General features: G+C 40.8%; 1 protein-coding gene across 3 annotated transcripts in view; it reads right to left on the reverse strand.

Moving 5' to 3' along the window:
- Positions 1–557: 557 nt before the first annotated feature.
- Positions 558–12,171, reverse strand: part of LOC109032169 (uncharacterized) — a 276,458-nt gene continuing 264,844 nt past the window's right edge. For all 3 annotated transcript variants that reach the window (XM_072303601.1, XM_072303622.1, XM_072303571.1), the window contains exons 15-18: positions 10,670–10,840; positions 6,249–6,607; positions 3,130–3,352; positions 558–2,019 (exon numbers count right to left, since the gene is read on the reverse strand). In XM_072303601.1, coding sequence (XP_072159702.1) covers positions 1,546–2,019; positions 3,130–3,352; positions 6,249–6,607; positions 10,670–10,840 — 1,227 coding nt within the window. In that variant the 3' untranslated portion in view covers positions 558–1,545. The remainder of the gene's footprint in view (positions 2,020–3,129; positions 3,353–6,248; positions 6,608–10,669; positions 10,841–12,171) is intronic.

Below are 12,171 nucleotides of genomic sequence, written 5' to 3' on the forward strand. Positions count from 1 at the left end.
TTTTAAGATGCAAGCAGTAGATAGGCAGTCTGATTCTGTATTATTTCAAGTCTAACTTTGAATCATCCTCTATACCCAATAAATAAATAAAAATAAATGAATAAAACAATAGCACATTTCTCAGAAAAGTGCTAAAGTAAAAGAAGTCCAGTTCCTCATTCAGATACTTTGATCCCAGGGTAGAAAATTGGAAACTTATACATGTTTGTGAAGACTTTTCTCCTTGTCCAATGTGGAGGCTTCAAGAGGGTCCATAATTTGCATCACCAGCCAATGAGAGTGCTAGAAAAAGCATCAATGAAGAACCTTGAAGCCTTTAAACTCTGTGGAAAGAGCCTTTAAGTGGTTTGTAGGATTGGCATTCACCAAATTAAAATTTACTGTCACAATGGAACAGTAATGTTGAGCTGATGGTAAACAAAGTTGCTCAAAGCAATGTAGAACAGCTCCGGAGCCACTAGAAAGTTTGAGGTTCTGCACCCTCTAATTTTTTAATGAAAAAAAAATGTATTCCTCGTAGAACACGGTAAACAGGAAGGATAACAAAAACTAACTGATTCAAAAGGTTTATCATTTTATTAATTTTTACTTTTCATTTCCTTCTTAATCTTTTTTTGTTATTTACTTATATTCGGTAAAAATATATACAATACAGGCAGGGAGGTATCTTGAATATTTAGTTTAAGTACAAAAATTAAAATAAGAAAGTATTTTATTTACATAATGTATACATTTTATAAAGTTGATGAATAATATCAATCAACGAATACATATATTTAACATTTTTCAAAAATTAGATGAGTTTTCAATATATAATTGATAGAAAGGGATTTCAAGACTCAGACTTACTTAGACTTAATTTGGACAGAGCTGATAAAAGAGATAGGAACTGGAAACATGAGGAAAATAAGCATCGATAAGAGGTAATATGTAAAAAACATATTGTGATCATTGTTCAACAAATTTAACTTCATTTTTCATTAGTGATTTTCTTTTTATTTTATTTTATTTTTTTGGCCTCCAGTTTTTTTAGGGTGTTCAGTGATCTTATCCTTCTTTGATATCAAGCCATACCTTATCTCTGTATAGGAGATCTTTAAAAATCCGACTCTGATTCTGGAAATGAATCCTCCAAAAATAAGTATCTAAATAGAGGAAGTGACTTGTGTCCCATCGTGAGTCCCAAAACTTAAGAACTAAATACAGTCTATGATTGTATCATTTAAGTATGTAGGTATCAGTGGCATGCGGTAGGTTTGGTGATCAGGGAAGCAAAAGCAACCTCCATCCTTCATTATCTGGAAGACCTGGTAGGATTCCATACCCCCAAGGATGAAAAGGGGGTCGCCAGTGCATATCCAGACTGAATGCCACCGCTAAGTATAGCTTGTGTATGTACACGTAACAACATTTTTGGGGTAAAAATATTCCACAAATGTACGTATCTAACCTGCTAAATTCATAAAAACTAACTTATCTATTCAAAGACACAGCCATCAAATAATATTTGAAAATAATTAATGTTAACATGTTTGAACGAGGAGCCTAGTTTTTAATTTGAACCTTTGAGACGTTTGTTGTGCCGGTAGCATTGCCATTTTTCAAAATACTGCAAAGACCATTGCTGCCTCTCGAGTCTGATCCAGACTTTAAATCTCCTGTTCGCTTTGAATTGAAATTAAAGGTTACGGAATTCTTGTTTGAATCGCAACTATTCTTTGAGTTCATACGTAAATTAGCCTGGCCGTTTTTCAGAGCTGATTTGTCCAGAACAAAAAAATTTGAATGTCCGTTGTGTATGTTTGACGTTCCATTGACATTACAAAACCTATCAGATAATTCTTCAGTCTTTAAACACTTATTTTTATGAGGGAAAAGGTAAAATGGATTTTGATTAGATTTACAGTTTGGTGTGGAGTCAAATGTAGATTTTGGCTGTTGTGGGTTGATTGAAATGGTGACTTTGTTTCCATTCACAAAGCTTGATGTAGAGCCGTTTCCTATCTCCGGATCACTGACCTGTAGGAGAAAGAGCAAGATTAGGTAAATATGAAGAGTGAAAAGCAAATGAATCTAAATCACTTGAAAAATGTCCTTATGGCAGGAAAATGTACAAATCAATTAGCGATTATTTGAAAAAGTGTAATTTCCTGTAAGAAATGGGAACTCTCACTGACAAGAGAATAGCTCAGTTTTTACTAGAGTTTTTGCTTCAGCTTTATTAATCAAAAAGCAATTTTTATACTCTCATTACTTTTGAAGCGGTTTAAGTTGGTAGTATTATACAGTGATGGCAGAGAGGAAATTTTACTGACAGGAATATATAAGTTGCTACAGAATAAGTACCTATGACTCGGAAGCAAGTAAGGACTGATTTAAACAAGGAGGAATCAAAGTCTTAGTGTGGAATATAATGAGTTAGGAGGAATTTTGAACTTAGCAAGTCGCATATTTCCTTTTATCCTTTTGAAAATTCACAGATTTGAATTTTTTAAAGTGAGTTGTTGCTATAAAGTACTCACAAGGTACACTCTACTACAGGTATGGACAAATGGTGTGTCATGGTGGCAGCGCTGAGAATATAGGCCATTGAGTGACATCGCAAGTCGTACCGTCTTGGCCGTGCAGTTCAAAATGAGGTTCTGGCAGATCTGGTAGCTTCAATAAGCTATCAGATGAATTTAAAAAATTGATGAAACTCAAAATAACGAAAAACTAAACTAAGAGCACGAAGAAATAACACGAAATTGACGAGACCCACTCTCAAAACAGAAAGTAAATAAGTTTTCAGTATGGCGTCGCAGTCGTACCATTGGACGCTGTCAAATCTATGCGTTTTGACGACTTTCTAAAATTCCATTTGTCCATACCTGTAGTAGAGTGTACCTTAAAAGGTACTCAGCAAGTGAAAATAAGCATCGAATTTTTACTTTAACATTGAGTTCCATGGAGGAATAAAACTTCAAAGTCAAACACTATCTCACTATTGAGATAGCCCTATCGTCCAGCTCCATCTTTTTCCACTTTTTTGTTTCCTTCGCTTAGTTTCTTTTATTTTCCCCCTAATTTTCATTCTTTCTCCAAAGCAAGCCACCATGATTATTTTACAAATAAATTTATAGTCCTTACCTCATGCTTCAGGAATCTTTTATTCAAATTAGATCGTGCTAAGGTTTGGCAAAGTTCTGTTTGAAGTCTCGAGGTTGGTTCAGTTCCGGGAGGGAAGTCTGTGACAGTTTCTCCTGATTTTGGAAGAAATTCCATTCGTGATGGTTGTTTCTTTGGAGCAGCAGACGGGTACTCCCTGATTGTCACAGCAGGTTTACCATTCAAATTGGAACTAGATCTTGGACTGAAAAGAGAGGTGATAGATTATAAATATGTAAAGTATTAGTATTACGCCATATAGTTCAGCCAAAAATAGAAGAAAATTTACTTAATTGCAGCTTTCCAATTAGAATATATAACTTGGATACTTAAGTAATCTCAGATGACTTATCACCTCACTTGAAATTTTCCTAATATAACATGATACAGAAATGTCATTTTTAAATAAAATCTTGCCTATAATTATAAGGCATTGATTGCTTTTTTTGAAGATTTTTAGATTTTTGAGTAGTTATATTTTTCTTACGTTGCAAGATATTTTGACCAATTTGTTTGCATTTTATAGAGGCTTATTACAGCCACTATTCTGCAAAAAAAAAAATTGAAATTTGAGGCGGTAGATTTTAAGGGGTGGGGCTCAAAAGTGGGAGGAGGTCAAATCTTGGCCACCCGATAACTGGAGTTAAAATGAACATTTTAACTTAAAATTTTTATGGGTGGTAATTTTTTACTTACTTACATTCTGCCTGTCGTGAATTTTACCCCCCCCCCCCCAAAAAAAAAAAACGCCAGAAAGCATTTCCTAAAAAGAACATTTTAACAGTTTTTTCAAGAACCGTCTTTTGAAATTTACGAGTTTTGTAAAAAAAAATTCAACAGCCGTCGTTACTACGGAAAGTGCCTTCTTTCCTTCTTAAAATCTACTCAAAGTCTACAAAAAACTCGTAATACTGCGAGGTGGCATTCCTATCAATGATCGTGAGAAGGAAACCCATTTTCTATGTACACATAGGAAACTCCCATACCTACAGGGTGTTTCAGACCACCTATACCAGGTCTTTTTCTCGGTTGTTTTAGGTCGTACGAAGTCGGAGACCACGGGGTTGAATAGGGAATTGACCCCAAGGAATCCGAATTTTGTGGTCCCGAAACCCCCCACCCCCCCTTGGGGGGTAAAGGAGGGGTCACGATGCTAAAAGTCACGGTTCCCGACCGAATTACGGATCGATCGCATCAGAATTGAAAAGCACGGAAAATTTCACGTGGAATTGACCCCTAAAAATCCAAAATCGGACCACTCAAGGCCCAAAAATGATCCCCTAAAGAGGGGGACAGTATACCCCCCTCCATAATTTCTCTTTGGTCTCAAAATTGACGTAAATTCTCCAGAAAAAGACGGTTTCCCAGGTAATCGACCTCGAGAAATCCAAATTTCGTGGTCCCGAAGCTCCTCCAGCCCCCCTTGGGAGGTAAACGGGGGGGGGGGGGCAATTTTAAAAATCGGGGCTCCTTTCCGAATCGCAGATTGATTGCATCCAAATTGAGGAACAGAACACATTTACATCTTAAGTGACTCCTAAGAGTTCTAATTGACCCCCCTGAACGGCAGAAAGTAATCCCCTGAGGAAGGGGGCCTCGCCCCCGCCAAAAATTTCTCAGGATTCCTCTTTGGTCGCAAAATTGACTTCGATTCTCCAGAAAAAGACAGTTTCCCATGTAATCGACCCCGAGGACTCTAAATTTCATATTCCCTGAGCTTCTTGGGGTCGATTACATGGGAGACCGTCTTTTTCTGGAGAATCGACGTCAATTTTGCGACCAAAGAAGAATCCTGCGAGGGGATTACTTTCTGCCGTTCAGGGGGGTCTATTAGAACTCTTAGAATCTGCTGAGAAAAAGACGGTCTCCCATGTAATCGACCCAAGGAGCTCAGGGAATATGAAATTTAGAGTCCTCGGGGTCGATTACATGGGAAACTGTCTTTTTCTGGAGAATCGAAGTCAATTTTGCGACCAAAGAGGAATCCTGAGAAATTTTTGGCGGGGGCGAGGCCCCCTTCCTCAGGGGATTACTTTCTGCCGTTCAGGGGGGTCAATTAGAACTCTTAGGAGTCACTTAAGATGTAAATGTGTTCTGTTCCTCAATTTGGATGCAATCAATCTGCGATTCGGAAAGGAGCCCCGATTTTTAAAATTGCCCCCCCCCCCGTTTACCTCCCAAGGGGGGCTGGAGGAGCTTCGGGACCACGAAATTTGGATTTCTCGAGGTCGATTACCTGGGAAACCGTCTTTTTCTGGAGAATTTACGTCAATTTTGAGACCAAAGAGAAATTATGGAGGGGGGTACTGTCCCCCTCTTTAGGGGATCATTTTTGGGCCTTGAGTGGTCCGATTTTGGATTTTTAGGGGTCAATTCCACGTGAAATTTTCCGTGCTTTTCAATTCTGATGCGATCGATCCGTAATTCGGTCGGGAACCGTGACTTTTAGCATCGTGACCCCTCCTTTACCCCCCAAGGGGGGTGGGGGGTTTCGGGACCACAAAATTCGGATTCCTTGGGGTCAATTCCCTATTCAACCCCGTGGTCTCCGACTTCGTGCGACCTAAAACAACCGAGAAAAAGGCCTGGTACGGGTGGTCTGAAACACCCTGTATATGACAAAATGATGTATAATCTGCAGCTAAAATACATGTCGACGGCGTAAGTCCGCAATCACATATCTCGTTTGCGGTGTCTGAAAATATCCGCATGTATGTTATTTTTTTAAAAGAGAACAAATTGGCATCATTCCTTGAAGTTTATGCAGAATTTTCCTCGCACAAAGGAAAAAAATCACGGCAGTTTTAAAGAATTGCCCTTGAGTAGTTTTCCGTTTAAAAAATAAAGTATGACAGGAAGTCTGCGACGTTGCAAGCCGAGTTATGTGATTGCCGACTTACACCGTCGATGTGCTTAAATGGGAAATGCCGCCAGATGACGTCACTTGGCGGTGCATTTTCTCACTTTTAAATCTATTTTTACACTTTTTCCCATATCAGAAAAAAATGATAGAATATACGGTGAAATCAGCTCTTTAAGAACTTTTAGATGAAGCAATAAAAAATTTGCATAACAAATTCTCCGTTGGGACTTGAACTTACCTTACACTAGAATTATTAGAATTGGGCACGATTTTGACTGTAGGCACAAAGTAGGTGGGCGGGGGTTTGGGTCTGACGGTAGCCGGGCTGGTGAGCTTAAAGGACTCGATGGACTGCATTTCGACGAGGTCCGAGTTTTTGCCGTTGTGGAGCTTGGCCGTCTTGGGCGCCGTCGGAGGGGCAGCATGGACATGGGACCTCCTGCGGGCCTCCTCTTTGGTCGAGACGATGCTCAGCGAGTCGTAGTCCGGGGTCGGGCAGTCGGGTGGGGTCGGCGGCCCGATGATGTGGTGCGTCGAGGGGATCGTCTCCGATATTGAAAACTCCTTCGAGGAACCCGAAGACGTCTCAGACGGCAGCTGCAAAAAAGGACACCACATCTCGTCAGCTCCAGATCTTAAGGTGATTCGTCAAGCTCAAAAGAAGTGGTCGAACTGGCATGCGATATATCGCATCTTTTAGGTCAAAAATCTCGGCAGATTTTGAATTTTCAGTAAAGAAAAGGACGATAGCCCCTGCGCATGAGCCTGAAGGATCATTCTAAACCTTAAAATCGGCAAAATTCAGAGAAATGAAAGCAGGATAGTGTTTGGAAAAAAACCTCGCATTCGATTCAGCTATCGATTTCGGTATCGAATGCGAGGTTTTTTTCCAAACACTATCCTGTTTTCATTTTTCTGAATTTTGCCGATTTTTGGGTTTAGAATGATTCTTCAGGCTCATGCGCAGGGGCTATCGTCCTTTTTTTTGCTGAAAATTCAAAATCTGCCGAGATTTTTTACCTAAAAGATGCGATATATCGCATGCCAGTTCGACCACGTCACTTGAGCTTGACGAATCACCTTAAGAGGATGTTTAGCATGGATAAAACAAGTGGTTCAGGTGATTCGACGGCTGCCATTTTTTGTATCAGAGCGAGGTGCGATATATCGCATCAATTCGTTCCATAATTTCGGCTACTTGTCATTTTTTTCGAATTATGAGATCGCACTTTTGTTGTCAAGAGACTAAAGAATTCATGTACCAAAGACAAAGAAATTCAATGTATTAAAGGCAGGGTTTTCTCAGAGGAAAAATATCGCATTCGAGTGCAGTCTCGATGTCAATATCGAATGCGATATTTTTCCTCTAAAAAAACCCTGCCTTTAATACATTGAATTTCTTTGTCAAATAGATTTGGTACACGAATTCTTTCGTCGCATGACAACAAAAGTGGGATCTCAAAATTCGAAAAAAATGACAAGTACCTAGCCGAAATTATGGGACGAATTGATGCGATATATCGCACGTCGCAGTGACACAAAAAATTGCAACCGTCGAATACCTTAATCAACAACATCCCAGTCTTTTATAAAGCCCGCATTTTACCTCTTGGTTGAGAGGACTGCATCTGATCGACTTGCAGAATACTTTCTTGTGATAGAGTGTGTTTATAAACATTGACAAGAAAAACTACTCTTGATTCAATTGGACTTTTTGCTTTAATCAAAAGGAAATCCGCCTAAATCAAGAAAAAATCAAATTCAAGGAAAAATCGGATCGAATCAAGAGTATTTTTTCTTGTCAATGATATTGAGAGTCTGGACTCTAGATCCAAGTGACATTTTTTTCCAGTGTAATGTTCAAAGTGCCGTTTAACTCAAGGAGATAGTCGTTTTTTTCATGAGCAAGAAGTTTGAATTAATGCATCAAAAAACGTTATTATACTGATTAAGGGTTATTTTCAATAATTTTCATTGCGCGAATCGTGTTCTAAGTCAAATTTTGGTTAAGGCACTTATACATCAGAATGCTTAAATTCGCACCTTGGGTGATGGTCCATTGTAGTTGGATCAATTTTTCGATGAGGCAAACTCAAAACTGACCGTATCTCTGCCAAACGGAACTATGCGCTTAAGACATGAGCCCTAAGATCCAGAATACATGCATAACAAGGCTCACGTCATAATGCACATAATTTCGTTTGTCAATACGTCAATTGCTCTTGAGACGAAACGTGGGTCTGGGCCAATTTTGGCGAAAAATGCGGATTTATCGGTGTTCGGCCCAGGGATTTAGAGCTGAGGTTTGAGGGAGCATCATAAACGGAGCCGCATCGGCGCGCGAGGCGGAGGCCCGGCGCGGACTTTCATGCCGCTTCGATCAGTGCGCCGGGGGAGCGCATATGCCGTTAAGGCGGCTTCACCTGGTGAAGCCGACTCCCGGCTCCTTTTCTGATGCTGCATCAGTTTTGATGCTGAGTCCAGCATCAAAATTAGCGGCTTCAATTAGCAGACGCGTCGGACGCCAGCGCCCTGGGCCCGGCTGCCGGTCGGCTAACACCCTTCCTCGGCGTCCACTTCTTAGAACTTCTCGACGAGGCGTGGGCCGCCGCCAAGACAAAGGGGTGTTCCGCGAATTCATCGCCGAGTCCGAGGTCGCGGTCTTCTGGGACAGCCCCGTCGGTAATTAAGCTGGGTGGCGGGTCCGAAAATTGAGGCCGTATCGGGCCGCAAGCCGACGGTCCGGCTCAGAGGCTGAGGCCCATGTTGGTCCCTGAGCCAGCATCAAACCTCAGCATCAGCGCTTGAGGCTGGCTCGGTCGGCTCTCCAGCATCGGGCTTCAATGCCCGAAGCCGGCGGCCGGCAGGTTGAGCGCATAAGGCTCGGAGCCGTATGCCCGAACGGCCGCTACCTGGGCATACGGCATTGATGCTGAGGCTACGAGTCGATGCTGTACAGCATAACCTCATGAGGCGCCTCAAATGCCTGGTTCGGCCGCAAACCTCATGCCGGAAGTCAAGATATTCATATCACGTTTTTCGCCCCATCCAACTTTTCTACTCATGCGTTAAATTCTCTAAATCAGCCGAGGAGAGTCGACGTTCTCCTTCATTATCGTGGATATGCAATTTAAACCTCTTGCCTCTTTCAAATAGTTGTCCAACTTTTCTACTCTGCGTTAAAATCTCAGAGTCGATTGAAAGGGGATCAAGCTCTTTTTTATTAATGCGAGAAAGTTTCTTTGCTTCATAATTGTGACTAGATCTCTGCCGTAATAGCGAAGAGAGCCTTAAGTTCCAAACTCAAGTTTTGAGAAAATGGGCTCATTAGCGTCTAGACGATAACCTTTCATGAAAAAAGCCTCTGTGCGCTCTGTCAAATTCCCACCAATCATCCGAGAGACTCTTGGAAATCGTTCGGATGATTAAAAATCGACCAATCTTCGATTTCAATTATATAAAAAAGGCATTATTCGTTTTCGTGTTAGGCTCGTGTAAGGCAAGACAGCCGCAAGTGCTATCTTCTGCATGTTTTCGTGGTTGCGTTTTGGACACACAAAAAACGCATTTTCAGGTTAGAAATTGGCAGAAGAAGGCGCGCGGCACTTTACTTGAAAGCACTGTTTTCATTGGCTCTCTGGAGGAATACTGTCACTTACTGCTGTCTTGCCTTGAACTACGTCATTTTTTGCGCACTTGCGGCTTTCTCACATGTCTCGCTTGGATACAATTTAGATATATTTTGCTGTTTTAGCTATTTCAGCGTCATCATCTAAAAGAGATTTGACGAATTTTGAAGGAAACTCGATTTAGAAAATTTGACACTTACTCCTCTCCTCGCTATCACAGCAGTGTGAACAGCACTGAGAAAAAGCTACGGCTTATAAACCAATTAGTGGTTCATATGGAACATCACTAATGGTAATAAAGGCAACAAATAATAATAGCACATATACCTTAGTGATGGTCTATATGTACCTTAGTATGGTACAAGACACCTTACACCGAGAATCATTGATTCAGTTACGATTATTGGTGGTGTTGCATATGAACCGCTAATTGGTTCAGAAAGCCATAGATTTTCCCCGTGGGAATCTCATTTTCCGGAACTTTGAATTTTGAAGGAAAAAGATGGCGGGAAGCGCCTGCAAAACTGTAGGTACGTCGAAGGCAAATAGTCAAATCAGGCATTTTGTTAAATGTCTATGCAAATAGTTAAATATTCTTACTTGGACTGAAATTCTAATGATTTTGCTGACTGTAGACAAAGTAATTCTCTGACCATGTGGAAATGAATTCCCTTTAAAAACTTGTTCCATACAATTATAAATACGTGTTTTCTAGTCCTTGAATGCAAATTTATCTCAAAACATGCAGCATTTCCCAAAATAAAAAATTTTCACAGTTTGGGCGGTTGAAGAATAAATTATGAGGAGCATTTCTGAACAGAAAATGAAATGACATTTTATACTTTGGCGGATTTTTCTTTCAAAATATTGAAAATTAGAGAGGTATTTGTGAAAACATAAAAAACCCATTGAAAATTTTAGTATCTGCCTCGGCATTTGATAAAATGCCTGATTTGACTATTTGCCTCCGACAGGTGTACTTGAATCATGGTACTGTCTCTATGCGAAGATTTTGACGCGGTAAACTTACCGGAGGAGGTGGTGGCGGTGGCTGTGTAGGGAGCCTCGAGTCGGTCCGACTCTCGGCACTGGATTCTGCCGTTGTCGACCCGCAAGAGCCCGTGGATCCTCCATTCACGCTCGTCCCATTCTCGTAGTAATGGTACGCACCTTTTGATTCTTCTTTACCGCGGTTCCTCTCCTGCAACACGCACAAAAATCAACATCCAGTCACTAAATTCCATAACGAGCTCAAGAAACGGACACAGGATACGCTCACGGATGCAAGTGAAATTTCAAGAAGGCTCCAATAATTTCCGCAAAATTTGAAATTTCTCCATGGACCACTAGACAAGGTACGAATTTAAGCATTCTGATACATATTTCTTAATCAGAGTTTCACGTAGAATACGATTCGCGCAACGAAATTAACTGAAATCAACTCCTAACGGAGATATTAACATTTTTATTTCACATTGGTTACGAGGAATTTGAACTGCCCGCTCACAAGAAACTCAAAGCTCTACGTGAGTCAAATCGCGCACTTCAACAGTTTCAGTAAGCTTCTCAATCGGGCAATGTTCATTTCCCACCATGTGTTTTTCAAAGTATAAGTAATTTGCTATAGCTGAGCCAAAGCGTCAAGATTGAGGTTGCCAGATTTTTTTATCGCAGAGGCATTCATGATAACGTTTAGCGCGCGACGTGAATCACGTAGAGCATTGAGTTTTCTTGAGCGGGTGGTTTCAATTCACGCACCAAGAATCATTAAATATCTTCAGAAAGAGTTGATTTCGGTAATGTTCATTGTGCGCATCGTGTTTTACGTGAAAATTTGGCGAAGACGCATGTATCAGAATGCTGAAATTCATACCTTGTCTACAGTGGTCCATTTTTTTGGGAATGAATAATTGAATCTTCAAAAGTCTGGAAAGCGTCTCAGACGGTCTCTACGTTGATGCGGCAGTATATCGACTGCGTAAGTCGGCAATCACATAACTCGGTTTGCGACGTCGCAGACATCCTTTCATAATTTATTTTTTAAACGGAGAACTATACTCAACGGCAATTCTTTAAAACTGCCTTGATTTTTCTTCTCTGTGCGAGGAAAATTCTGCATCAACTTCAAGGGACGATGTCAATTTGCTCTCCTTCAAAAATATAACACAGAGGCGGAGATTTTCAGCCACCGTAAACGAGATATGTGATTGTGGACTTATGCCGTCGATATGTAATCCTGATGAGGTGCTATACACGAAGAAAGCACACAAGGGAGCTCAGAGAGGAATTAAGCCCCGAGGCCTCCAAACCAAACGGACCAAGCCGCCCGGGGCGCACTATGGTCCAAAACTCAAGAATAGGGAGAAATAAGTCGGATAATGACTGAAAGATCACGAAAGTTTCGTAACTGATGTTTTTTTGAGTCGCTAATTTCGAATTTGATGTCAAATTGCTTACATTTTAACACCCTGACTCTAGTAATTGTGGGCAAGTTTATGACACGCTGCGGCGCGGCGTGCTGCCGCTGCCAGC

This window comes from Bemisia tabaci, chromosome 1 (assembly GCF_918797505.1).
Source record: "Bemisia tabaci chromosome 1, PGI_BMITA_v3".
Lineage (NCBI taxonomy): Eukaryota > Metazoa > Arthropoda > Insecta > Hemiptera > Aleyrodidae > Bemisia > Bemisia tabaci.